The sequence below is a fragment of the Lichenostomus cassidix genome, chromosome 6 (assembly GCF_008360975.1).
Source record: "Lichenostomus cassidix isolate B80296 chromosome 6, HeHo_3.0, whole genome shotgun sequence".
NCBI classification, from domain to species: domain Eukaryota; kingdom Metazoa; phylum Chordata; class Aves; order Passeriformes; family Meliphagidae; genus Lichenostomus; species Lichenostomus cassidix.
The window spans coordinates 31936050-31963088 of NC_139487.1; the positions used below are offsets into that span (position 1 = coordinate 31936050).

Genomic DNA, 27039 nt, shown 5'->3' on the forward strand with positions numbered 1-27039 from the left:
ACCGAGGGCAGGGGGGGATCGAGACAATAGTGAATAGACTCCAGATTATATCCTGAACTCGCAGCCCCATGGGAACAGGGTTATAAAAACCCTTTTTATTTTGTTTGTCGTCCAAAACAAACAAGTACATAAAAAGCTAAATGCGGAGAAGCTAGACAGGAAGTGAGTAACATCTGGGAAACATCTGGCCCTGGCTGTGCCGCGAGCTCGGCCGCCGGCACGGCTCTGGGTACCTGCTCTGCAGCTCCCAACAGGGGAGATCCCCAAAACCTCTGCTCCAAAAGGGCATTCCTTGGGGAAAACTCAGCTTTTTGCTTTCCTTGGGCAAAACTTTCCTCAGTGGAAAGGATGCCCCGAGCAGTGCAGGACACCCCCTGAGCATCACAGCAACCCCAGAGCGTTAGGGATGTCCTAAACAGTGCAAGACACCTTGACCCAGGGCTCTGAACATCACAGGACACCACCAACAAAAGAGCTCTGAGCAGTGCAGAATCCTAAAAGCAGGGCTCTGAGCATTACAGGATGTCCCAAGCAGTGCAAGGTACCTTGCTACAGAGCTCTGAGCACCACAAGACACCCACTAAGCATCACAGGAACCCCCAAGAAGGGCTCTGAGCATTAAGGATGCCCTGAACAGTGCAAGACATCCAGACCTAGGGCTCTGATTATTGCAGGACACCCTCTGAACATCACAGGAGACTCCCAAAAAGGGCTCTGAGCACTAAAGGATGTCCCAAGCAATGCAAAATACCCTGGTACAGAGCTCTGAGCATCTCAGAACACTCCCTGAGCATTGCAGGACACCCCTGAGAAGGGCACTGAGCATTAAAGGATGCCCTGAGAAGTGCAAGATGCCCTGGTCCAGGGCTCTGAGCATTAAAGGATGCCCTGAGCATTACAAGAGACCCTGGCATAGGGTTCTGAGCATCACAGGCACACCTGAAAATGGTTCTGAGCATTCAAGGATGCCCTGAGAATTTCGGGACACCCTGATCCAGGGTTTTGAGCACTGCAGCATGAAGGCAGGCTGGCCAGCTGGCACCAGGGCACTCCTTGCCAGCCCTGAGAGATGCCCCACATCCTTCTCCACAGGAAAGAGGAGCTCCCACCCAGCAGTCACAGGGGCTGGAGGTATTTTCTTCCTTCTGGGCCTAAACTCCTGCTCTAACTTCTCCAAAAGCCCTGTCAAAGAGCCTCCCAGCACTGCCCCACGCACAGACCCAAGAAGCCTGGGGAGCTTGCAGGGCCTGATGCTTGGGAAGGCTCCAGCCCGGCTGCGAGGGAGGAGAGCTGGCTTGGCAGGATCACCGCCCAGGCTCTCCTCACCGGGGAATTCCCCCGTGGCTGCCAGCCCGAGCTGCCAGCCCACATCTTCCCTCTCCGCCCGCCCACAGCCAACGGGATGCTCCGGGGGCAAGAAAAGTGGGGTGCAAGTGACCCCACAGAGCTCTCAGATAGCAGGGAAAGGTGTAATGAAAAGAGCAGCGATGCTCAGGAGTGGTCTGGGTAACAGCAGGAATCACTTCTGCCTCCTCCATGCAACTCCAGCTGCATTTCCAGCCCGGAAATGCAACAGCCACACTCACTCAAACACGCAGAGTAACTCTGCTCATCCTCCGCCGCCACCCTGGCTGCACCAAACTCCTGGCAGAGCAGCTTCCCTTAGCTCCTTGGATGGGCTGGGATCCCCCAGTTCACCAGATAACCCCAAAGCACCCTCAGTTCTTCCCAAAACATCTCGGCGTTTCCTCCACAGACAGAGATGCACTTCCCACTTGTACTGGCAGAGCCCAGGATTAGCACTTCGGGTATTCCAGTGGGGAGGATTACAGCTGGCCCAAGGCTGGACCACGCTGGAGAGGGAGCAGCAGCTGGCTGCACAACATCTGGCACTGCTGCTCTTTTATTCCCCATCGTGCACCCGTGGGCAGCAGCATGTGGGACTGGTGAGGACCACCAACAACCATGCTCGTGGCTCAGGTGTCCCACAAGGGCAGGAAGGACAAGGACACGTCTTTTGGGGTGTGTTGCAGCCATGCTGGCAGCTGACCTGAATGTGGAGCATCTCCCCTTGGAAGAGCCCAGGCACAATGCAGGGGACTGGGTGTGTGAAGGGAAACATTAGGGATGAGGATGGGGAGGAGGAAAGAAAATAACCGCAGAATCACAGGATCATTTGGTTTGGAAGGTACCTTCAAGATCATCTCATTCTAGTCCCACTGCCAAGGGCAGGGACACCTTCCACTAAAATACCAGAGGAAGAAGGACAGTGTTTGGAAATGGAAACAAGCAAGGCACATTAAAGGAAAAAATTATCCAGCAGGCTGGCAAGGTTAAAAAAGCAAAAACACTGGGACATGGGAGGATAGGGAGAGCTAATTAAAGAAGCCTCACCCAGAACACGCCACTAGCAAAAACCATCTGATGTGTCAGGGACAGAGACGTCGGATGCTGAGTGTCCCATCCCGTGTCACTGCACACCCTGCAGCAAAGGGCACAGCTCCCAAACCTCTGAGCCACTGCAGCACAAGGGTGAGCATTTTGCTTTCTCATTTCTGGTCATTTCTGCACCAGCTGATGCCCACCTGTAGCCTCACTTTGTGCTATTACTTTAACACAGCCACATTAGAAGGCTCCAGCAGCAGCAGCAGCTGCCCAGAAGAGTCTGACCCCATTGCAGCAGGTGCTGAGAGCACCGACCCCAGCCCCATCCCCAGAGCTAAATTTGGCCCAGCTCAGGGGCAGACTGGCTCCTGGAGGTGTCTGAACACATCCAGGCTGTCAGGGTGAGGAGGGTGATGCACAGGAACCCACCGGAGCCAGGCAGCCTTTTCCCACCATCCCTCGCACGTGCTTTTTCTTTCAAACTCCCAGCCTAAATAAGGCTTTGGGGAGGAAATTAATGAAAAGCAAAGCTGATTACAAAGAACAATACAATGACTCAATCTGTTTCTTTTACCTCAATTGTATAAAGCTTTTACATTTATGAAGGTTTCTCTCAGTACACAATGAAACAGCCCTCTGAGGGAAGCAGTAATGGCCCTGGAGACTTTTGAGCAAGACTGGACAAAACACCGCCAGAACAATCCCAAAGGAAGGACCAGATGATCTAACAGGTCTTTTGCATCTTTAATTTCTCAGCCTTTTCTTTCTCCTGCCGTTTCAGGCACGGGTTTTTTTAGCTGCTGCTAATTAGATGTTAATGTGGGAGCGACTGTGTTTGCAGCACATAGTGTAAGCAAGAGGGAAAACATCGGGGCCCTAAATGACAACCAGATCACAGGGATGTGGGTCCTTCCTCTCAGCATGGAAAATCTCCCTCTGGAAGCAAAACAGGCCATAAAATGCTGATATCCTTTCCACACCAGGATGGATTGCTCCTGCCCCAACAAGCAGCTGCCTGACACCCATGGGTCACAGCAGTGCCAGCTATGGATCCCTTCCTCTCCATCCCAAATCCAGCCTCCTCACCAGTGCATGGGAAGGAACTCCAAAGTCTTTGGTTGGAAAAGGCCTCCAAGACCATTGAGTCCAACCTGTGGCCCATCCCCACCTTGTCAACCAGAGCAGAGCACTGAGTGCCACGTCCAGACGTTTCCTGGACACCTCCAGGGATGGGGACTCCACCATCTGGGGAGTCCCAAATCTGCAGCAGTGGGATGTTATTCCCCTCGTTAGTGGGGTCAGAGCCCCACCAGCAGCACCCCTATGGGCAGTGACCTCCCTCCAGTGACCTCCCTCCAGCCTCGGTACCTCAGCCCAGTCATGCCAGGAACAAAAGCCACTGCTCAGAGACACATTTACGACCCTCCAAGAGGGAGCCCGCTGACAGCTTAACGAGCTTTTTGTTTTTCAAGTAGTGGTTTGATATTTACGACCTGAAAGGGAAAGATGCAAGCAGGCAGGGACGATCAGGGGCTATCTGCTCCTTCTGCTCCTGACCCGCTGCCGTCCAGCCCACATCCAAGCCATTCCGGAAAGCCATAAAAAACGATTGCATTTCAGCTTTTTCCCCCTCCTTCTTTCTCTCTCTCCCCTCCACTAAAAACAAAAAGCACCTTTTTTTGGTGGTGCTCATTTCTTGTTAATGTTCACCCCAAGGAACAGCATCAAATATTAATGCAGGAAGCTTCGGAGAGATCACACCGGAAACCAGAGGCCCCAGATGTTGTGGAGTATCCCAGTGGATGCAAGATCCCACCAGTTCATCCCCAAGGCCTGGCTCTTTAATGCCTGGGAAGCAAGGAGGACGCCAGAAGCTGGGCTTTTACGAGCTCCAGGGATCACATTCCTGGGATATCAGCCCAGAGTTACACTTAGGGGAGGAAAAAAACTTAGGGAAAAAAATCCAAACCCCACCACCCCTCCCCAGGATGGTGCACTGTTATTTATAAGCTTAACAGTGAAATTTGAGGGCAAAACTCCCTGGTTTTGGTTTGGGTTTTTTTTGGTTTTTTTTATCCCAAGCATTAGCACAGCAGAGAAATGCCTTTGGGCTGCAAGAGCATTCCAGCCACCAGCAGGAAGATAAGGCTCTTCCTTCCCCTCCAGATTCCTTGGCAGAGAGGAGACACATGGGGTTTAATTGCACACAGAGATGCCACAGCCCTGACACAAACATGATAAGGGCTTTTGTCCCATGGAGGGCTCCCCCAGCTGATAAAGACCCTGCCTTAAGCTCCTAAAACTCAGAAGCGACCTTTGCTCAAGAGCTGGTGGGGGGCATGCAATGCAAGGGGGGCTGGTGGCAGACGTGGAAGGCCCAGATGTGCAATGCAACATCTGGCAGGGCAAGTGAGCAGTGTCCCATGCCTCCAGCATGAGAAGGACATGGAGCTGCTGGAACAAGTCCAGAGGAGGCCACGGAGATGCTCTGAGGGCTGGAGACACCCTGTATGGAGCCAGGCTGGGAGAGCTGGGAGTGTTCAGCCTGAAGTGAAGGCTCCAGGGAGATGAGACCTGAAAGCACCTTCCAGTGCCTAAAGGGGCTCCAAAAAAGCTGGAGAGGGACTTGGGACAAGGGCATGGAGGGACAGGACAAGGGAAAAGGCCTTCTCACTGACAGAGAGCAGGTTTAGATTAGGTATTAGGGAGAAATTCTTCCCTGTAGGGTGCTGAAGCCCTGGCACGGGTCCAGAGAAGCTGTGGCTGCCCCTGGATCCCTGGAAGGGTCCAAGGCCAGGCTGGATGGGGCTGGGAGCAACCTGGAATAGTGGAAGGTATCCCTACAAGCCTTAAGATCCCTTCCAACCCAAAGTATTCAGTGATTCTATGAACCCAGCTGCTGAGCTTGGGACATCTTTCCCTCATCCCCCTGCATCCCCACACAAGCCCAGCTGGGCAGCAGTGAGGCCCCAGAAGCCCTAGGTGCACAGGAAAAAAAAAAAAAAAAAAAAAGGAATTAAAGAAAAAGCCTTTTAAGTGGGATTGCGGATTGCCGAAGTGCAGCGGTGCTGCTCGGAGCAGGGCAGCCCCCTCCCCTCCCCGCTCCCCTTCCCCACTTATCGCTGCCCGGGGCTCTGCCCGGCGCCTGCCGATAATCAGGGAGCGCATTGAAACCCCGGCGCCAGACTGGATCCTTATCTCCTCCCGAGCAGGAATGCGGCACGGGGGCTGCCCCTGCAGCAGCTCCAGGACAAGGAGGAGGAGGAGGAGGGGGAGGAAGAGCCCCTTGCCGTGGCCCCTGCAGACAGCGAGCAGGAGCTGGCAGGGCCGGGGGGCTCGGGGGACCCCGAGGGGTGCGCAGGGCTCGCTGCCCAGCCCCGGCTGCCGGCACGGCCGGGGGGCTCGGAAGCACCCCCGCCTTGCGCAAGGGCCGCTAATTATCCCCGGGGATAATGACTCTGCTGCATTTCCCCATCCAGCCGAGGGGCTGGGAATGCCCGAGGCGTGAGCCGGGGGAACACGAGGCGGGACAGCCGAGCTGATGCCGGGTGAGAGCTGAAAGCCATTCCCGGAACAGCCCCGAGCCCTCCAGGGCTCATCTGGGGACCCACGCAGTCTTTCCCGTGGTGGCAGAGGAGGACGAGACCCCAGAGCCTTCCTCCCCGGCGAGGAGAGTGGGAGGCTCTGCTCAGCCCCTGGTTCAGGAGCTGCCTGGGGCTGATCTCCATCACCAACAGGACCGACAGGAACTTCCAGCCACCCAACACCAGCGGCGAGGAGAGGAGGCGAGAGCCAAGCGGCTGGCTCTCCTCCCGCCTGCTGCCAGGTGGGACAGGAGCCATGGCTCCAGCCTGGCGCTCCCTCAGCTCCCTCCCGGCATGAGGGCTGGATGCTCTTCACACCCAAAAAGTGGTTATTTTCACAACCAGGAGCCCAGAACTTTGCCCTCAGTGTCTGGAAAGCATCACAGCAGCAGCCGCGGTGAATCCATGCCATGGGTACACAGAGCCCACGGACAGCAACCCCGAGCCTCAGCCCTGCCAGGGGCTCCATGGGCATCCACCCAAGAGGGACTCCAGGTGATGCCATCAGAGCTCCAGGGAATTCGCAGCCAATTAAGAGGATATTTAAAAAAATCATAATAAGAGGCTAATGAAGTTTAGAAGCTGCCGACAGGAGCCATATGCCTCAAATATGCTCGGAACAGTCGGTGCCTAGGTAATGCAACTGCAGGTATCAGCTCGCCTAATTAGCTACCAGAAGAAAGTCTAATTTAAAACAAAGCTCTTATTTTATTTATTTGCTGACAGCAGCAGAGTAATTCCCTCCAGCATGAAGTGAAAGCAAACACACTGCCCTCAAAATAAACCACCACGGGCTTTTTAATTTTATCCACCAACAAGTGTTCCCTGGTTAGTCTTTGGCAAAGGGGGGGGAAGAAAAAAACCCCAACAACAACAAAAACCCAACCTGCACTTCCATTAGCATTACAGAGGGCTTGCAAAGACAGCTTCCCACTTGTCACCTTCCTGCCACAGAAAACAGCAACCACTGGAACTTCTCTGCTGCGCTGGGAAAACTGCCTTTAATAAAATATCCCTAAAGAAATGTGCCATCTGTCTCCCACCCTCACTTGGGGTGGTGAAGGCACATCCAGGCCCCCTCGCTGCCATCACCCTGAGATGCCCAGGGTGGTGTCTGGCTCCAGACCACTGTTGTGAGGTGTAGGTCACCCACAGAATCCAAGACTCCTGACTCTTCCCATCCCTTTCCCTTCTTCACCTCTGGATGCATCCAGAAGCAAATGTGGGGAGGGGAAAGGGAAATCCTAGAAGCATGGAGAGAGTGCAGGGCCACTGTGATTTTATTTAGTATCTTTATTTATTGAAGTGCTTTAAATAGATATGGATTGACTCTCTGGGCTCTGGAAAGCTTTTTTACAGCTTGAAAGCAGAGCTGCAGAGAGCTCTTGGATTAATGCACACGAGGCTACTTCCAGGGATGCTCAGCATCCCACTCCATGTGGAACCTCCTCCTGTCTTCCAGACTTCGCCTGGGACCCCTGCATCCCCCTCTTCTTGCAAAACACAACATCCTGGTGCCTCCACCGCTCCACATCTGCATAGAACCATTTCACCACCACCCTCTGTCACCTCCACATCCAAGACCAAGCCACCAGCTCCACCACCCAACCAGCCAAACCCTTCACCCTGTCACCTTCCTGATACGATATGGTCCAAGCTCGTCCAAGTAACCAGGGATTTATTCTTTCCCAACAGCACATCCTGCCAACCATTTATGGATTTATGAAAGCAGCAAGACTCATTGCAAGCCTTTATGGACAACACTGGCTAGGCCCTGCATTTTTTTCCCCAGTGATTAAAGTAATAATGCTCACTTAAGGAGTAAGTAAAAAATCATATGATTTTTAGTCAGCTGGGAAAGAGGAGGAAAATCTATTGCAGTGGCCCTGAACAAGCGCTTCCCCAGGGCTTTGAGGCAGAAAACTTATCAGACACTGCTCTGATAACATGTTCAGCCTGAACCATTAGTCTTGGGCATATAAAAGGTGTATAAAGGTGTCCCTAATTGCAAACTGAGTGAGCAGGGGGAAACAGGGTTATAAACCCACATAGGCCAAAGGCTGGGGGTTGGCAGCACTCTGGGGCTCGGTGGCATCCCCAGCACACACTCCCAAGGGGAGGATGCTGAGGGTGGGCATCTGTCTCTTGCCACACAAGTGTCCAGGGACAGTCTGTCTCCTGCATGTTAAAGCTGGAGGGAAGTGGGAGAATCAGCATCCATAGCACCATCAGGCTGGTGAGAGATTTCCCCAGGGTCAGCATCCTCAATCATCCTCAACAATGTATTTGCTCATTCTGGCCTCATTTGCCTCCCCTGCTATGTCCCAGTCCCAATACCCATCTTACAACACCTTTCCCCCCACAAACACGGCTCCTTTTCTTCCCTGTAACTCCAAACCAGCCCTTTGTCCCAGGCACAAAGGGCTGTGAGGTTTCTGCTGTGGGTTTCTCTCTGCACCAGTTTCCCATCTGGCTTCTTTGGGAATGCCAGAGCACAAAGCAAGCCAGCTGTCACCTGTAGCTACTTTTAAAAAATTGACTCCACTGGAATTTTCTCCACACCTTGTGCCATGATGGAGATGACAACACAGCCTCAGAGGGGTCTCCTTTCTCCTTAGCAATCCCCGGCTCTCCAATCACCTCTTAAATCCCATATAGATCACCCAACCTGGGGAAGCCAAGCAACACAAAATAAGCTGGAAACAACCCACCATCCTGCTTCCAAAACACCTCAGAAAGGTCAAGTTAGTTATTCTTGAGTGGAAAAAGGTTAAAATCCATGTTTTTTATGCCTTAACCCCCTCATACATGGATGAGAAGCTCATGGCACGAGCAAGTAGCAACCACACAGCTGCTTTTGTAAGTTCCTCTTCCAGGGCCTCAGGCTCAGCCTTCCAAGCGCACCCCAGGCTCCAGCCAAACTTCCCCCCATTCCTAGGGGTGGTGATCCCCCAACCAACAGCCCACCAGCTCCACTGCTGACCCTACAGATGCTGAAGGCCACCACCTTCCCCAAAGGTGGCCACAGACAATGTCCAACCGCAGCCGGGCGCCTGATCCCAGCGTCATCCAGCCCAAGTCATTGCTTCCTCCCTCCTTCTCTCCCTGCCTCCCTCCAAGGCTGGTTTTCCAGGCAAAACAAGGATGGGAATTACTCAGGCAGCATGTGACATGACCACCAGAAGGAGGGCATTGCATTGCTGGAGCTAAAACTGGATCCCGGTTTCTATTGTCTATTCTTTTGTAGTGATGGGAAGAAAGGGCTGCTGCTCTGTAATCAGGCCTCTTCTGGCTGCTTCCCTGCTTTTAGGGCCAACCAGGATAATGCAGTGCTGCTTTCATGTGGCAAGAGAAGCTTATAAACAACACTATTACACTGCTCCACCGCCGAAATTAAAGCCCTGCTCCGAGCCTCAGTCACTCCCACAGGCAGCCTGCTTTGCCTCGGACTTAATTTCTTCTCCCAAAGTCTCCAGTACAGGGAAGGGACTGAATTTGGTCCTGAATAAGCACTCGTGAAATTCAGTGACTCCAAAAATGATGTCCATCACCTATTTCTGAAAAGAAGAGTAATTCCTTCCAGCTTTTGCTAATTTGCTCTCAGCAAACACTTGTTTCTTGTTTCCCTCACAGCAGAGCAGCTCCAGATCACGATTCATCCCAAAACATCAAAGTCTTCTCTTCACTGATGCATCTTCACAGCTTTATTGTATTTTTTTGTCCAAAATGATTGAGAGTTACACCACCCCCCTCCAATAAAAATTCAGATTCTGAGCTCGCCCATACACATAGAGCCTGAAACCTCCAGAGTGCATTCACTCAGCCAGAAATGATCTCAGCTGTGAAACATCACAAGGGGCAGTCACTTTCTCAGCAGTCTCAAAATAGAGGTTGTTTTTCTTTTTTTTAAATTAAAAGGGATGCCATCTCTCTGCATTATCTGGAATAAACATCCTGGTGCTGGAAGAAAGCACACCCCTGCTTTCCTAGCTCCAGGTTCTCATTTCCACCAGCTTCTCAGGAACCTCTTCCTGGTTTTCCAAGCCTTCTCCTGCACTGCATTAAGAGCCTGTTTCTGCAAATAAGGTGTTTTAAAACCCAGGAGACTCTGCAATAGGACAAGGACTCCTTTCAGCACCCAGATGATCAGAGTCCTTTCCCAGGCTCAGCTCCTCTTGGATTAAAGCATCTCCTGGGCAGCTTGGTTGTGACAAACGAGTGAGGCAAGAGCCAGTTTTATTGTGGCACTGAGCAAGGGACAAATACCAGCCAGATCCAACCCTGGGGACACCCTGAGGACCTGCAGAAGCAGCTGCAACCACGTCAATGGATGATGCTCTTCCCCCCACCATCTTTCTCCTCGGTGCTCCATTTTTGGAGGAGCCAGGAACTGCTGCTCTCCAAAAACATGAAAAGCCAGAGCTGCAGAATAGTCCTGACCCAGAATTCAACAATAACCCAAACAAACTCCTCCAACCTTTGGACCCTGTGGTTGACATAAATGCCCCACATCCAACATGCCAAGTGATTTCTTCCAAAGCTAGAAGGAAGCTTCTCCCTCTCTCCCCGCTGACCCAGGCATGGGATGCTCTTCTCCTGTCTCCCCTTTCCATCTCAAACATCATTAGCAAAGGATCATTTCCTTCAAATAAAGGTTGCCTGCCAACAAGTGCCTTTTGCCATGCCCTGAGAACAGCCCTCAGCGCTTCCCTCACCTTGCCTAAGGTTTTTCCAGCATTTTTCTCCGTCCTTCATTTATCTCCAGGTACCCCATCTCTGCTCAGATGCCGTGGTCCCTTAAGCAGCACAACAAAGCCTGTTTTCCCATGGATCTGCTGTTCCAAATACTCCCTCCCACGAGGCATTTGTGTTCCCCAATAGTAGGTGGCAAGTGCTATGCTGTTGATGTTTTGGGTTTTTTTTTTTTAGTGGGATATTAATAGATCCCTCTCACTGGCCGACCAGCCTAGATAAAAACTTTATTGCTAATTTCCTAATCAGGCAGGAGCTTAATTACAAGACATCTACTTCTGAGTCACAGGGAGAAGGATGCAGACATACAAACAGCACGGCAGCACAGAAAAAAAAAAAAAGTCTGGATTTTTTTAGGAAATGAAGCTAAAAAAAGAACCCCCTCCTCCCAAACAAACAAGCAACAAAAAGAAACAAATAATCCAGCCAGCCCAAAGATAAATCCATGGGGATTTTTGGTGATTTAGGCACAGGAGCTCCTCTTGGGGCAGGGGACGAGGTGGTCCAGAGAGGCTGGATCCCACGGCTGCTCCTGGGGGTCACAGCAGTGCCTCCCTCCCCCTGTGTCCCACATACAGCACAGTCCCCACGGGCTGTGAGCAGATGGTTTCCAAGCTGACAGGTTGCAAACAGCTCCGTGGAGTCGGTCGGGGAATCAGATATTGTCTCCATGCCTTTAGTTTCGGGAACAAAAGATGTCTCCCAGCTAAAAAAGTTTGCTGGGAGACCTCGGTGCTCCTCCTGCTTTTGGGTTTCTTTTTAAAAGCACTTTCACCCAGCTCAGATCACTCAGGTCTGATGTCTGTACAACTCTACAAGCTGCCTGCACATAACTTTTTCCACTTTTCCTCTGACATTCCTCTCTGTAGCCAGAAAGAGACCACAAGGACAGCCCTGGTGAAGGGCACATCACCCTTGCTTTTACAGCAAGCTGCAGGCACTGCCTTCCTGGCAAGGATTTCTTCCTTCAACTTCCTATCAAACTTGCAAACACCATGAACTCAGGGAAACCCAGAGAAGCTTCGTTCCAGCACCCCTGTTGTTTATTCAGAGGAGCACCTAGGCTTGGAAACAGCCCTGCACCCCAGCCCTAAACACACAGGACAGCAGAGTGCCAGGCAAGGGAACCCAAACCATCTTTTAGGGAGGGTTTATTTTATAAAATCATCCTTTACTAGGCCACACTGGATCCCCCCACACACCTACTGGGATGCAGAGCCCAGCCAAACTGCAGGATTCCGGCTCCTTTGGCTTCCCTGCTGCTTTTAGCTCTGCAACTTGACCCTCGGCGAAACATATGGTTTGCATTCTCCCCCCAAACTTTCCACAGACTCCTTCCCCCGCCTCCCCGTGGCACACAAACCCGAGCCCTTTCTCTCCCCGAGCAAGGAATTGTGCCGGCAGCCCTTCCCACCCCTCTCCAAGGGAAGGAGACGGGCACAGGCGGAGCGGGAGAGGCTGCAGTAAAACCCCTCAGCCGAGACCGCTAAGTGGGCTTTGCTGTTTCATGCAGGGGTCATTAACATCCCGGCTGGATCTGCTGCGTCCCCTTCCAGCCAGTCCATAAATACTGAAGAAAACAGAGCCAGCGTGTCATTGGGATGTGGAGATGGAAAGGGAGGGGGAGCAGCACGACAGGAACCCGCTCTGCAAGGGAGGCTTTTCCTTCCCCAGCCAGCCCAGGACCGCTGGGATCCCACACCCTACTTCATCCCTCTGCAAAAGCCAGAAACAGCATCCTTCAGGATGCAGGAATGGCAAACGGGTCCAGCGGTGCTCAGAGGATGTTCAGGGTTAAGCAGCAACTTCACCTCCTCTTTTCCCCTCCCTGCGTGCAAAAATCATCTTTTATTTTCCTGTTAGGCAGTTTTCATCTAATTTTCTGCTTCATGCAGCAGCCAGGCTTTTCCCCCTCAAAATGACTACGGCAGCATAAGCTGGTTTTTGTTCAGCCCAGAAGACTGATCCAGCAGGAAGCGACGAGTGGGATTTTTATGGAGCATTACTCTGCCTTACCCAAAAGCAAGGCATCACCTTCCCCCAGCCTACAGGGCTGGGTGGAGTTAAAATCCACGAGGGCTCTCATACCCCCTTTTTTCCTCCCAGTGTCCTCAAAGCACCGCACTGGAGAGGAGCCCTGCGGAGCCTGGGAGGGCTGTGGGATAGATGGAGGGATGGACAGACGGATGGATGATGCCCCTGGCCAAAACAGCGGCGGCTGTGATAGAAACCAGAAGCCTTGTGGTCTGCGAGCCTGACTGCCTTCCCAAGGCATGCCGAGCATTGCTGGTGCGCCTGCGTGTCCCACACTGGCCTCCCGGCCACATCCAAGGCAAAAACCCCCCAAATCCTCTGAATTTGTGTATTTTTGGCAGCACAGGACCAGCAAGCCCAACAGCTTCTTGGAGCCGAGCACAGCAAAGATTCCTCTTCGCAGGTATTAAAAACCACACTTCAAAACAAAAAAAACTCCTCTATTTTTTACCTGCTCCGTGTTTAGTGTTGGTGTCACTCAAGGTTTTAGCTGAACAGAGGAGGCCCTGCAGTAACCTGTGGCTTCCCCTACTCCTCATCCATCCCTCAGGATCCCTCCCCGTCGGCTGCGACCCCATGTGCAAAGCCGGCGCGTGGGTTTTTCCATCCCTGGCAGGACCGGCCCCAACACGCCCCACACTCCCGGGGTTTTGCTATAAACTACAAAGGAACCTGCCCAATTCGCCCCAGTTTGCATAACCAGTTTATCCCAAGCATTTGTTTTAAAAGCTCTGCTCTGGTTAGTCACTGTTCAGCCCAAGCAAAACCCAACCCTCTTCCCGGCTTTTGGATCTCGCTTTTCCAGCTTTGGGCACAGCCAGCATTTTTATCCTGCTGTATAAATTTTAGAAACATGAAATATGTGCCTTCATGCCTTGTTTTATACATATACACACATATATATTCTATATATATTGTATGTCAGGGTAGCCAAAGGATCCACAACCCAGGATAGGGATTAGCCATGAGGCTCTAACTCCTGAAATCCAAACCCAGCCATTCACCAGTAGCAAACCATTAAGCACAGACACACATGGAAAAAGAAAAGAGGGACTAAAAAGGGGGAGGAAAACAGTTTTATGGCCCTTGGCAGCCCACACCCTACTTCATCACACTCAGGATGCCGGTCACCCGAGCAGCTCCGCAGCCAAATCCCCTCTCCTGTAACAAATCCCGTTAGTGCCGACGCCGGAGCGCGGAGGGAGGCATTTGCAAGGCTCTGACTGCAGAAATGCAGCCAAAATGATGCGCAAGGGGAATCAGACATCCTGCAGGAAAACCTGCTTCCACAACTGACTCAGCACCTCCTCATAACGACAGGGGAGGACAGGAGGAACTGTAGCCTGGGGGACACGCATGGATGGACCTGGCAGGGGAGCCTGAAATGCCACCTCTTCTTCTCTGCAGCCCAAAGTGGGCCCAGCAAGGACAATGCAGTCAGGCATGCGCCCAGCAGTGACACCACATCACCAAATGCTTCTCCCCAAAACACAGACTGATGGAACTCAGAGGAGACCCTATGGAGCAGCATAGGGATGCCATAGCCTCAGCGAGGAGATGGGAGCACTGGGAATGGCTTAATCCCAGCCTAATTCAGAGTTCCAGCAATACTTGACCCACTCTGTGAAGATGTCCCCCAGCCAGGGCCCAGACAGTAGAAGAGACAGGACATTTAAGCTTCTCCAAGATAAGCTGGAAGAGAAAACCCTTCAATGAACCCTTCAATGTCTCCAGCACAGCGACCCAGACCGCTGATTACTTTTAATTGCTGTGTAATTGGACTCTGGGAGCCATGCTTTCATTTCAAGCCTGTCTCTACATTTCACGTCTGTCAAAGGGGGAAAGAAAAACCTTCAAAAGTAATATTCCAGTGCAGGAACACCTTAGCACCATCCAGTAACTGCCAAACCAGTGGCGGCTGAGGGGAGGCAAAGGTTGCACCCCCAGCCTGTTTGGGATAAACAGGGGTGGAGGGAGGTGCTGGGATCCCACACCTGGCCATCCCAAAGGAGCCGATGGCCCCAGGCCAGACCACAGCAGACAGCGTGGCCACATAGCAGGATCCACCCTCATGACCAGCACTAATTACTACCTTCACTTGCAGGGCTCTGCAAAGCCCTCAGAGATGCCCCTCCAGGTGAGGGTGGGGACGCTTGTTCGGCTCCACGGATGAAAAGCAAGCAGCAGACCACATATTTTTTTTTCCTTTTTTTTTCGGTTGTTTTAAATAGCAACCACTTTCTGGCTGCTGGAAAACACCCTCCCTTCTGTTCTCCACGCCAACCCAAACAGATGGAGCCAATAACGCAGCCGGGTGATGGCGTGGGATGGTGAGGGCTCGTCGGGGGGAGAGCAGCCCCTGCTCACAGACCACAAGAGGGGGAACCAAACCCCCTGGAGATGGCAGGGAGGCAGAGACCAACAACCCAGTGGAAAGAACTTCTGTTCATCCATCTCCACAAAACCCTCCAAAGCCCTGTTACAGAATCATTAAAGTTGGAGAAGACCTCCAGGATCATTGAATCCACCCTTTGACTGAACACCTCTTGGCCATGGGCTTGTGCTCCATCCCAATTGCTCTCAGTCCTCCAACTAGCAGTCAGGAAGAATTACAGATTCCCAGACATCATGTGAGTCCAGTGGAAAACTGGAGGTCAGTGAACCAAGGTCTTCACCTTGGTGCCTTCAGCCAGTGCTGTGGATGTCCTCACGTGTGCCCCAAACGTCACAGCCTAGAAAGCACAGAGGACACTCGCTGACAGCAATGCTGCATCCCAGGCGTGTCCCTTCTCCCACTTAAATCTGTCCCGAGGAATTTCTGGGCTCTGCAACCTCCTGCCTAAAGAAAACTCCCACGCTGTACAGTGCAACACAACCCTTTTAATAGCCTCCTGCCTCCACAAGCCACCCGGCCGGGAAGCCTGGATTTGGTTGGAAATGTCTCATCCCTCCATCCTGCCACTGCCCCAGGAGGCACAGGTACACCCAAAGGTGGGCAGCCCAAACTGCTCCTTGTCTGAGTCGTGAAATAGGACCTGTAGAGGCATTTAAATGCTGGTGGTGTGGCGAGAAGGGGGCAAGCAGGGGTCACTTCCATGCCAGTGGCACCTCCCAGGGATGAGAGTCACTCCACAAAAGGAACGACTCACAAAGCAACAGCAGGACGAAGTCTGGGTGGAGAAAACCTTGCTCTCACCTCAGCTGTGCCCTCACCTCCCATCATTTAAGAGCCACCACGTCTGTCTCCACTCAGCTCCAAACAGGGAGCGATGCCTGGTGGGGAGGAGCATCATCATCATGCCTTCCAGGAAGGAGCATTCCCTATTTCCCATCCTGCACTCAAACCCTCTCAAATGTGTTTCACTGTACCTGGACAGCCTTTGGTTCAGCATATCAAGGTGTGCTGAAACTCATCCCTAGGACATGCCAAAGCATCCAAAAATTATGTCACATGCAGCAACATCAATTCCAAGAGCATTTCTCCAGCTCTGTGGAAGCTTCTTTTCACTCTCCACACCTCCTTCTAGCATTCCCTACTATCCACCTGCACAGATCCCCAGCTGATGCCCACAGCATCATTCCCACTGAGCCCCCAAGCCCACCCATCTGCACTGGGATGTCCTCATCTCTCCTCCTGTGGTGGCCCCCACTCGAGAGGGAGGCAGATGGATCTAATAAGCATTAAACATCTCAAAATGAGATTTTCCACGCTCTTTGAAAGGCAAACAATCCCTCAGCTTTCACACTGGGCGCAGGCTTGTGAAGGAGTGGAGCCGGGGGGCAGCAAAGGTTATTCATGGGGTCTTTTTGGAAACCACACTGGCAGGACCCCCCAGATGCAGGAGGGATGCCGGGATGTGACTTGTGTCTGGCTCCACGAGGGGGTTGTACTGATGAGAGTGACAGCCATGCTCACAGCCCTGGGTATTCCAGCTGGGAAGGGATCGCTTGTGGTACAAACAAGCCCTTTTCCTCCTCCTTTGTTATTCCTGTAAGATGTGGGGAAAAACAGGGGAGAGAGGCGAGGGCAGATGTGCTATGTGTTTGTAAATACAGGTATTATGGACTTGTGTGGCCAAGGGAGACCCCCACAGAAATGCTCCCCAAATCCATACAGGTCTTCTTCCTTTCCAGAAGAGACTAACTCCCTCAGAGAAAGGGACAGCCCAGACCTTGAATTGCAGGAGAGAAAAGCTCTGCTCTCTTTTCTTCTGGTGCAAGCAGGTATATTATTACTCTTAAGTAATAATATAAGTAGTAAGTGTCTCACCTCATGCCCTTCATCTCCCAGGCTATAAAAAAAGACAACACACCAACACTGCCTTTAACTTACACAGCAAGCAAAGCCAAAGGGGAAAAACAGCTCAAAACCATTGGATTTTTAAATGCTGGGGGCCTATGTCAGCCATGTCCATCCAGACCTGGCCATGCATGGCTGACAATGATATTTCACCTGCATAAACCCAGCTCCAGGAGGAAACTTTGTGCCATAGTCACAGTCCAATTTTGGGACTCAAGTGCCACTGTCATGTCTGCCATCCCCAAGCTCATACCCCACACGGCTTCACAGCCATTCTCAGGGCTTGGGACCTGATAATTCCTCCTCCCTGCAGCAAGGAATTAGCTGAAAAGGGGATGTTTCCCAGCATCTAAACAAGTGAGAGCTTGGCCATCAGTCCCCAGCAGAGAGGGACTGCAAGAGGAGAAGACACAGAGGCCTCCATGGATGCTCCAGGCAGGCAGGCAAGGGAAGGGGCCTGGCAAAGGCCAGGGAAAGGTGGGAAGCAGAGTTCACACACAAGACAAACACATTTTTTGCCTCTCAGGCTGTAGGATACCCTGCCAGCTGCCGAGCGTTGTGGTGACATGGGGCTTGCTTTGCTTCCATGCTTTTTCCCTTTCCCCACCTGAATTTCTCCATGGAGAAAGATTGGGCTACCTGCAGAAACACAGGGAGCCAAACTTGTCACCACTGTCCCTTGACCAGGCTTACCCCAAGATACACCCTAACCACCAAGAGTTTGGTTTAAAGCTTACAGCTCCAACATTCCCCCAGTTACACCAGTCTGGGGAGGAGGACCAGACCCCACCAGCCCAGGTGTTTCACCGCAAACCTAACCCAGCTCCATCAATCTGTGTGGGTCTGGGGGAGCCCTCTGAAATGGGGCACAGCCCCCCAGAACTGGGAGAAACCACCCAAGGCAGAGGGAGCAGAGGAGACCCGAGCAGGGCAGCGCCGGGCTGCGGCAGGGAGGAACTCGCAGGAGATTAAAGGCAGAGTGCAGGACACGCTGGAGCAAGCCCCGTGCTAAATTAATTCCTGCTTCCCTTCCCTTTCCTCGTTTTCCAGCGTGGCTTCGCCCAGCCTTTCCCAGCCTGGCTGGCGTTTGATCTCAGGGCTCGCTCTGCCTTTGCCTCAGCAGAGGTGCTGAGCTGCCCCAATAAAAATAAAAAAAACGGGGGGCTGAGCCCCTTTAAAAAAATAAAAAAAAAAGCGAATAGCAGAAGGATGGAAAAAAAATCCCCTAAAAATCCAAGCTCAGCAAACATGTGGCTGCTCCCAGCCCGGCCCAGCGGTTTGGGATGGGGAACGGGCTCCGGAGGAGGAGGAGGAGGAGGAGGAGGAGGAGGAGACGGCAGCTCTTCCCCTCGCTGAGGAGCAGGTCTGGGGCTGCCAGCCCAGTGCATTCCTGTGCCGTGAGTCAGGCCTCCGAAAAACCAGGAGGCTTCAAAAATAATACTCCGTGCAGCCTTTGGGATGCTTCGCTTGCCTTGTGGCTCTCCAGCCTCCCTGCTTTGAGTGCTTTGCTCCCCAACGGGACCAAAACTGCTTTATCTCAAACCCCAGCTGGGACCTGCAGAACAACAGCAGCCTCCGTGCAGGGAGCCCAGTGTGGAGCTGACAGCAAACCCACAACTGCCTCGACACTAAAAATCCAAGCGCCAGCCAAGCCTGCAGGGCTGCGGGGACAGGGAGAGGGAGGATTTAGGGAGTGTTAGGGAGGGTGCTGCATCCAGCCAGAGGCCTCCAGGCTCCCACCAGGAGAGGTCCCTGGGAGGACGGGCGTGAAAGCAGACATCAGAGCAGCTCTGGGGGCCTTTCTGCCTCTCCCAAGGCAAAGCTCTGCAATTCCCAGCCCCACTGCAGGTCAGAGGATTTTTTCCAGTGCTCCAGTCTAATGTGAGGAGAGACATCACTCAAAAGCTGCTGGTTCACCATGAAGGCTCTGCTTTTTGGAGATCCAGCTCACACAGCACTTCCCTAAGGTCCAGAGCTCTGGCAGAGCCAGGGAAGGATTACCCAAACTCCCTTCAGCCCAAGGTGAACAGAAGGAATCCCAGACTGGTTTGGGTTGGAAGGGATCCTGAAGTTCATCTCATTCCAGCCCCACTGCCATGGGCAGGAACACCTTCCACTAGACCAGGGCCCTATCCAGCCTGGCCTCAAACACTTCCAGGCCCTATCCAACGTGGCCTCAAACACTTCAGGGACAGAAGTTCCCAGAGGAGTAAGTCTCCCTGTCACCAGACACAGATGCCCTGCACAGGGCCCAGCATCCCCAGGGCCAGGGCTATGTCAGCTTGGTGCCACCGCGCTCTGACTCACGGGCAGGGGTGGCTTGCACAATACAACTGATTACAGCAAATTACAGCTTTGCAGATTGTGGAAAACCAAAATTGGAGCCAGTGGGCCTTCAACTGCCACGAAGGAGCTGATGGCAGCCAGTGAGTGGCTCAGGCATCCCTCGCACCCCTGTTAATCCCCCCTCCCCACGGTGATGGGTGGGATGGCAGGAGGGGGCAGAGGGAATGGGTAGATGACTTATCTCCCCCCCTCCTTGCTCCAGCAAATGTTTTCACTTGCATTAGCATCGCTGAAGCCGGGAGGACAGAAATGAATAGGAAACAGCAGGAACCTGTGGCTTTATAGCACCAACATCTGCTGTAATGAACTCCTCAGACTCCATACAGCCCTTCCATCCTCACCTCACAGCATTCCCAGCCTGGCACTGGCCTGCCAGCCTGGCTTTGCCCAACAAAGCCCAGCTCAGGACTCTCCCAAAACCCCACAGGGCTGCCAGGATGATCCCACTGGCTGCAAACACACTGGGAGGGAGAATGCCATGGGGATGCCACTGCTAGAAATGGAAGGAAAACAGCTCCTTGCAGCATCTTGGCCTGCTTAACTGACCCAAAATACAGATCTGGTTTTTGCATATTTTTATATATATAATTCCTGTTCGGCTAGAATAGGGATGGAAAGAGAACAAGCATGTACAGCACCAAAGGGACCTTAGGGACTGTAAAGAGATGAAGGACACACCTGGACCCTCCAAGCTCCTTACAGAGTCAGCTTTTGGTTTCTGAACAGAAAATGCAAGCTGGATTTCCTCCCCGCCCCCCATAACTACCATTTCCAAGAGATTCTGCCCTCTCTAAAGTAGTGTTTTTCCATTTCTCTCCCTTTTCTGTTGTTGTTTCAGTATTTCACTCTGCTGCCACCATGCACAGAGAGCACCCGCTCCTGAGAGAGAAAGAGCTCCACAACCAAGCAGCTGAAGGACAAGACAAAAAATCCCTGAGCAGATCCTTCCACATGCCACTGTCCTCAAGTCTCCACTTCCAAAGGGCAGGATTTGATGAGCAACAGGTCTTGGAGCAGCTTTTCCCCAGCCATCTGCTCCCGAAGGCAGCAGCAGGCAGGCAGCCTCCTGCCATCCATGTCCTCACACTGCTGGGGGACAGCAGTGCTGCTATTCCCCCCCCAGCCCTCTCTCCCTGAGTGTTTTCCTGCTGGTGGTAGAGCAGAAGGATGGAAGGACATTCCTTCACCAGGACGGCAGTGTCACACTGTCTGGAAACACCTTTGTCAGCCGAGTCCCCACCTCCAGCATCACCCTCTGGATTTCAGCCACCAATCTACAGCCTCTGTGCAGCCCCACGGGGAAAGACTCTCTAGCAAGCTCCAATTCCTCACACCAAGTTGTCTTCCTCCCCAGAGGAGCACACACGGGAGCAGGATGAAGCCTGGAGAGCAGGCTGGCAGGTAAAGCCCCAGGCTCAGGGAGGAGGGATGCACTGAGAGCTGGGTTCCACCAACAGTAGGGCTGGGGATGGATGAGTGGACCTGACGCTTTCTGGGTTTCAAATCCCCATCCAAAACAACTCTTCTAGCCCCACACTGCAAAACCCAACACAAACAACGTGTACCTTCTTTGTTATTAAAAGAGAAAATTGTTTTCTGGGTGATGCCTCTCCTCTCTCCTGAAAGCCAGGCAAGGATGGGAAGGGAGGGGATGATCACCCAGGCTAAGCACCCATCTCGGCTCCCTCCTCTGCATCATCACATGCCATCTCTACACAACTCTCCTGGAGAAACACTAATTATAGCTCTCCAGCTAAAAACTTTATTATACACACACATACATATGCCAGATTAGCAGCGTGCCTTGAGAGAGCTCCCCAGACTCAAACTGAGCGAGGTGGGTCAGGTTTAACTTGTTTTTTTCTTCATTCATTCCCTCCCTCCCTCCTGCCCAGTTTTATTTCAACCCCTGCATGAACTCGATGCACACAAAAATAAAGAGGACATAGCCAGGCACCAACACAGTGATATCCCCCCTCAAGACCCCTCAGCATCGCCAGACAGCCTGGCCACAGCTAAACTCTCACCCGCAGCAGCCTGGCTAATCCATCCTGGCTAATCCAGCCTTCCCAAAGCCCCAGCATCCCATGCCGTGCCGAGCCGAGCCTCGGGCCCCTCACTGCCCGTCCCTAGGGCACTGCTCCCAGCCAAGCAGGACACCCGCTGCCAGCTCTCAAACCTCTCCCTGCCCACCGAGGGAGAGTTTCTTCTGGCTGGAGGACGCTGCTGCAGCAACGTCCAGGCCCCTGGATAAGTCAATAGTGCCATTCCTGTTTCCCATTTGCCGAAATACACTGGATCTTTGTGCAGCGGAGGCGGAAAAAATATTAATCTAATTAGACTCCCTCCCTAAAATTCCTCGTCACCTTAATTACGCTTCAGAAAAGAAGGCTTGGTTCATTTTCCTAGAAAATCAGCTTGTCAGGAGACGCTTTCAACTCCTAACAAGACTGATCTGTGCTACACGACGCGTCCTCAAACCCTGGCCAGGAGCTGCGGGGAGGGAGAGATCCCGAATTCCCACCGGGATGACGACTTGCCCATCACAGTTATGGTCTCTTCCAGCCTCCAAAAAGCCATCAAACTTTACAGGGCTCCACTCCTGAACTCTACACTCGAGCACATCGTTTTATACCCGGAGAATAAACAGGAGCACCTTTGCTTTGCCACCGCCGGAGGATGACAAAGGACAAAGTCCTGAGATGCTGAGGATGTTCATGAGTTGTGGAGTGGCTTTGGGGGGAATATACAGCGGGAAGGCTGCATTTGATCGCAGGAGTCCTAACGAGAGAGGGCAGCAGGAGAGATGTGCCTCTGTTTCTTGTCTGTGGCAGGGATTACTAACGGAAGGGCTGGATTGAAGTGCATCTCAATCACAAGATTGGGTTGCGCACAGGAAACTTTGAACAGCCATAGGAAAAGACCACTTTCCTGCCTGGCCATCAATGGCTCGGCTTATGAAAATGCAGATTTAACAACAATAATCACTAAAAAAATTAAAAAAAAAAAATCCAGGCTGAATAGTTACTTATTTGACCCGCCAGGGAATCGCAGCCGGCACTACTACAAACAGGGCTGGGTTTGTTTTGCTTTTGCCAAGAAAAATAAATATATATATAGAGAGAGCGAGAAATATAAGGAAGCGGCACGGCACGGCGGGCAGGGAGCGGCGCTGGCAGCTCGCATCCCCCGGAGCATCCCCCCCGGAGCGGAGAGCGCTGCCAGCCCGTATCCCCGCGGAGCATCCCCCCTGGAGCGGAGAACGCTGCCAGCCCGTATCCCCGCGGAGCATCACCCCCGGAGCGGGGAACGCTGCCAGCCCCCACCCACCCGGATCATCATCCCCCCGACACCGAGGGCGCTCGGCGCATCCCCCGCGAGCATCACCCTCCCCGGGAGCATCCCCCCGCAACGGTGCAAGGGGCGTCCAGCTTCCCCCCCGCCAACCACTCAACCTTTATATCAAAGAAAAAAGAAAAAAAAAAACCAAAAACAACTCGGCGTCCCGGGGCTGGGCACCTCAACCGCAGGGAACTTTTCTGCGGGGGGGACGCTGCCCACCGCACAGCCCCCCTGCGCCCCCCGAACTTGTGCCCCCCTTACCTGCGGCGGCCAGCGCCCGGCGGAGCAGCAGCGCGGGGAGCAGGAGGGTGAGGAGGAGGAGGGAGAGGCGGCGGGGGCCGGGCGGCGGCATGGCGGCGGCAGCGGGATCGGCAGCGGGATCGGGAGCGGAGCGCTGCCCGCCCGCCTCGCCACACTGCCGGGCTGCCCGGCGCCGGGCGGGGCGGGCCGGGGCGGGGCCGGGGCGGGCCGGGGCGGGGCGGCTCTGCGATGAGCTGCGCCCGGGCTCAGCCGCGCCCCATGCCGGGATGGCGAGCGCAGCCCGGGCGGCAGCGGGATGGGAGCCGCGGCAGGACGGGGCTGGCGCTGTGCAGCGGGGCGAGCGGGCGGCAGGGGGAGCCGCGCAACGCCAGCCGAGCGGAGTCCTGCCAGCCCCGGGAAACAGCCGAACGAGGGAGAGCAGCGCGGCCGGCTGCGCTCTTGGCACAGCATACGGGAACGGCTGGGGCTGGAAGGGACTGAGAGAGCATCTCCTTCCATGGGCAGGGACACCTCTCACTATCCAGGCTGCTCCAAGCCCCAATGTCCAACCTGGCCTTGGACACTGCCAGGGATCCAGGGGCAGCCACAGCTTCTCTGGGCACCCTGTGCCAGGGTCTCACCACCCACACAGGGAAGAATTTCTTCCTCATATCCCCATCTAACCCTGCCCTCTAGCAGTCTGAAGCCATTCCCCCTTGTCCTGTCACTACAGGCCTTTCTAAAAAGTCTCTCTCCATCTTTCTTGTACCCCTCCTCTTCCTCCCTCTACTAATGGGCATTAAAATCCAGGCCACAGGATGTACCTGCAGGAGCATAAAAATAACAGATGCACATGCACACAAATGATAAAAAATAAAATTCACACACTGAGGGAGATATCCTGCAACTGCTTCTTGATATGTGGCCTTTTGGTTTTAGAGGGGGCTAGTAAAGAGGATGGAGAGCAACTTTTTACTGGAGCAGATAGTACAAGGACAGGGGAGAATGATTTTCAGTTGAAAGAGGAGAGATTTAGAGGAGATACTAGGAGGAAATTTTTGCCTGCGAAGGTGGGCAGGCCCTGGCCCAGGGTGCCCAGAGAAGCTGTGGCTGCCCCTGGATCCCTGAAGTGTCCAAGGCCAGGTTGGACAGGGCTTGGAGCAGCCTGAGATAGTGGAAGGTGTCCCTGCAATGGCAGAGGGTTGCAACTAAATCATCTTTAAGGTCCCTTCCAACCCAAACCATTCCATGATATGCCCACATCTGCCTCCTTGTAAAAAATCGTAATCAAACTCTCAGGTTTGCAAGCTTTGGCGGGGCTGCAGTTTTCCAGCTGGCAAATCCCTCCTCAGAATGGGTTTAAACCCCACCCTGCCTCCTTGCTCAGTGGATGGGGGGGCAAAAGGGCTCAGCAGTGCCCTTTCTGGGGGAGAGACCCCCAAATTCAGCAAAGCCACATGACAACAGAGAGGTGCTGCAGCAGTGTCTGTGCAATCAGAGTAACAAGATCCACTCTTTTCCACTAAGGAAGAAGGGGCTGCCATGGCTGCCTAGAAATGGTTAAAATAGCATGGGAACTGCTAACTACTTTTAATTGCTGGCAGCTGCTCAGTTCCTCGGGGTAGGGCAGTGGGGGCGAAGGCGCCCTGGCAGGCAGGCGGTAATTACAGCCTGCGCCTCGCCGCCAGCCCGGTGCAACCGGGGCCGTGGGTTTGGCGCCGGAGCTCTCCAGGCTCAACGAGCTGCTCCAGCCACGGGGCTGCTCCCAGGGCTCAGCCTGCTTGTCGCCTGCCGAGGGGAGTGCAAACCCTGGCAGGATGGAGCAGCTGTTGAATCGGGATATCGCGTGCTAACCATCACCCGAAAATCAAAATCCACCTTTGGGAACCTTCCGGAGCCACCGTGAGCTCCTCCCGCTGCCCAGCCGCCTTCTCCCACCCTCTGCCTCAGCCAGAGGAACCTCCAAAAACCAGGAGGTACCCATGGCACGCTGCTTGGGCCACCTGCACATCACTGGTGATGCAGCTGCCTGGAGTGCTACCTCGAGCATCCCACACTCGGCTGCACTTCAGCCGGTATTTACAGAGCAGTGGGATGTGCCGGAAAGGGCTGAAGAGCGGAAAAAAAAAAATCTCATTTCCAGTTGCTGTCGAGGGAGCAAAGCTGTAAGGGAAGAGCCTGGCTGGGCAGTGAGGGGAAGGGATGCACCTGATGCAAACCCAGCAATGCTGGCATTGGGGGTGAGAGCTTTGGGAAAATAAACCAGGAAAAAACGTGTTTTCCAGCCAGATCAGGCCAGATGAGTGGAATTTCAAACTGCCTACTTTGTGAAGCAGAGTGTGCCTTTTGTACCTTTGGGTTTTTTTGTAGAAATGAGTGAGAGGGAGTGGATTAAACTGGGCAGCGTTTAAGCCAGTCTGCTATTCAAAATATGAATTAAAATGATGCAAATGAAGGGCTCACTTATCCCTATTGCACAATTTGAGAAAAATATGACATGACAAACTATCATTAAGGCAAAGGGCTGTTTTTCCTCCTAGGTGTTTACGTACTACCCCTCATTTTCCCTCTAATGGCCAGGCATGAACATGTCAATCAAATTCCCAGCGCAGCAGGACTGCTCCCAGCAGCTGATTCGAGGTGTGATGAGTTGCACCGAGCTCAGATAGAGTGGCAGGGTGCAGCCCTTGGCATCAGCCCCCGAGGGGCTGGGTGAAGCCAGGGGGAAGCAGATGGCACATGGCAAAGGGCCCCTGGCACCTGGAGTGGTTGGCATCCCGCAGCAGCCACAGGGAGGGATTGCTCCCAAAGGGACGCAGCAGCACTGGCACATCCCACTGGTGACACCCATGGCACCTGAGCAGGGACCTCCCTGGGTTGGACATTTGGGTCTCCGGCACAGCCAGGAGGAAGGGGTGCATGAAAGAGTTAAAAAAGATGGCAATCAGATGAATAATAAACAGAGGAAACTCCCAAAGTTTAACCAGGAGTTGAGACAAAGACTCACTTGTTTGGGATTCAAGGTCTCGGTGTCCTTCAGCCCTGACCACACCGCCATGGGAGGGGTGGGTGGGTTTCTTTTCCCACCCAAACTTTGGAGGCACAGCAGACCTGAGGTGGGTTCAAACATCCTCTGTTAGTTCTTTTTCCTTTCAGACCTTGTTCCTCACTAAATATCTCAGCGATCTGGGATAAGGCTGGGCTTGCTGGCACCGAGACATCTTTATGGTAAAAAAAAAATTTCTATTAGTGGGAAGAAGGATGATTTTATTTATTTCTTTTAAAGAGCTTTTTCTTTTAAGCCCTCAGATGTTATTCGCAGCCGTGGTAGGCTGGAAAGGCTGCAGCCAGGGGTAGCCAGAGGTACTTTTTTATTTGGGGGTTCAGAGGTCTTGGAGGCAATTTGCATGGCATTATCCATAGCTGTGCTATCGGGACAAACAGTCCTGCCAACCTAATTAGGCATTAGGAAGGAGAGAGCGGCTGAAGATCAGCACACAGGGGAAAAAGAGGGGATACACAGCAAAGCTACTGATAACATGGGGTCGAGGCACTGGAAGGGCTTCCCCAGCATGGAAAAGCCTTGTAGGGAGTTCTGATTTCCCTGCTGCCCGAATGCCCTGGCAGTGCCTGCCCACCAGCTCACCCTGCCACATCTCCTCTTGCTCTGCAAAAAGCCACTTCCCTCCTTGGGGAACCCAGCTGTACTGAAATCTTTCCACTTTTTGTAAAGAGGGAATTTTAATAGGGAGCTGTTTTACCAGGAGAGCCCTGGCACAAAGTAAACACTGAGTTTACAGTGGTTCGTTTCATTTTTTTCCCCTACTACTGATGATTTCCTCACCTGGGAGCTTTGGGAGCACTGAAGGAGGCTGCAGAAATTCCTGCTGACAGGCCTGCTGCAAGGATGCTGTTATTGCCACGGAGAAATCCTGGATGCTGCCTGAAAAGGACAAGGAATTTGCCTCTATACACAACAACGCAGGGAGAGTCAGGGCAGAAAAGGGTTGGAGGAGGACAGGGCAGGTTTTCCTGCAAAATGGGTGGACCAGTGTA

General features: G+C 53.1%; 1 protein-coding gene across 3 annotated transcripts in view; it reads right to left on the reverse strand.

Moving 5' to 3' along the window:
- Window positions 1–23179, reverse strand: part of UNC5B (unc-5 netrin receptor B) — a 51767-nt gene extending 28588 nt beyond the window's left edge. For 2 of the 3 annotated variants that reach the window (XM_085064364.1, XM_085064363.1), the window contains exon 1: window positions 23005–23179. In XM_085064364.1, the coding sequence (XP_084920490.1) occupies window positions 23005–23095 (91 nt within the window). In that variant the 5' untranslated portion in view covers window positions 23096–23179. Of the gene's footprint in view, window positions 1–10684; window positions 10923–23004 lie in introns of those variants that run through there. The other variant, XM_085064366.1, reaches the window with a different exon arrangement.
- Window positions 23180–27039: the final 3860 nt, after the last annotated feature.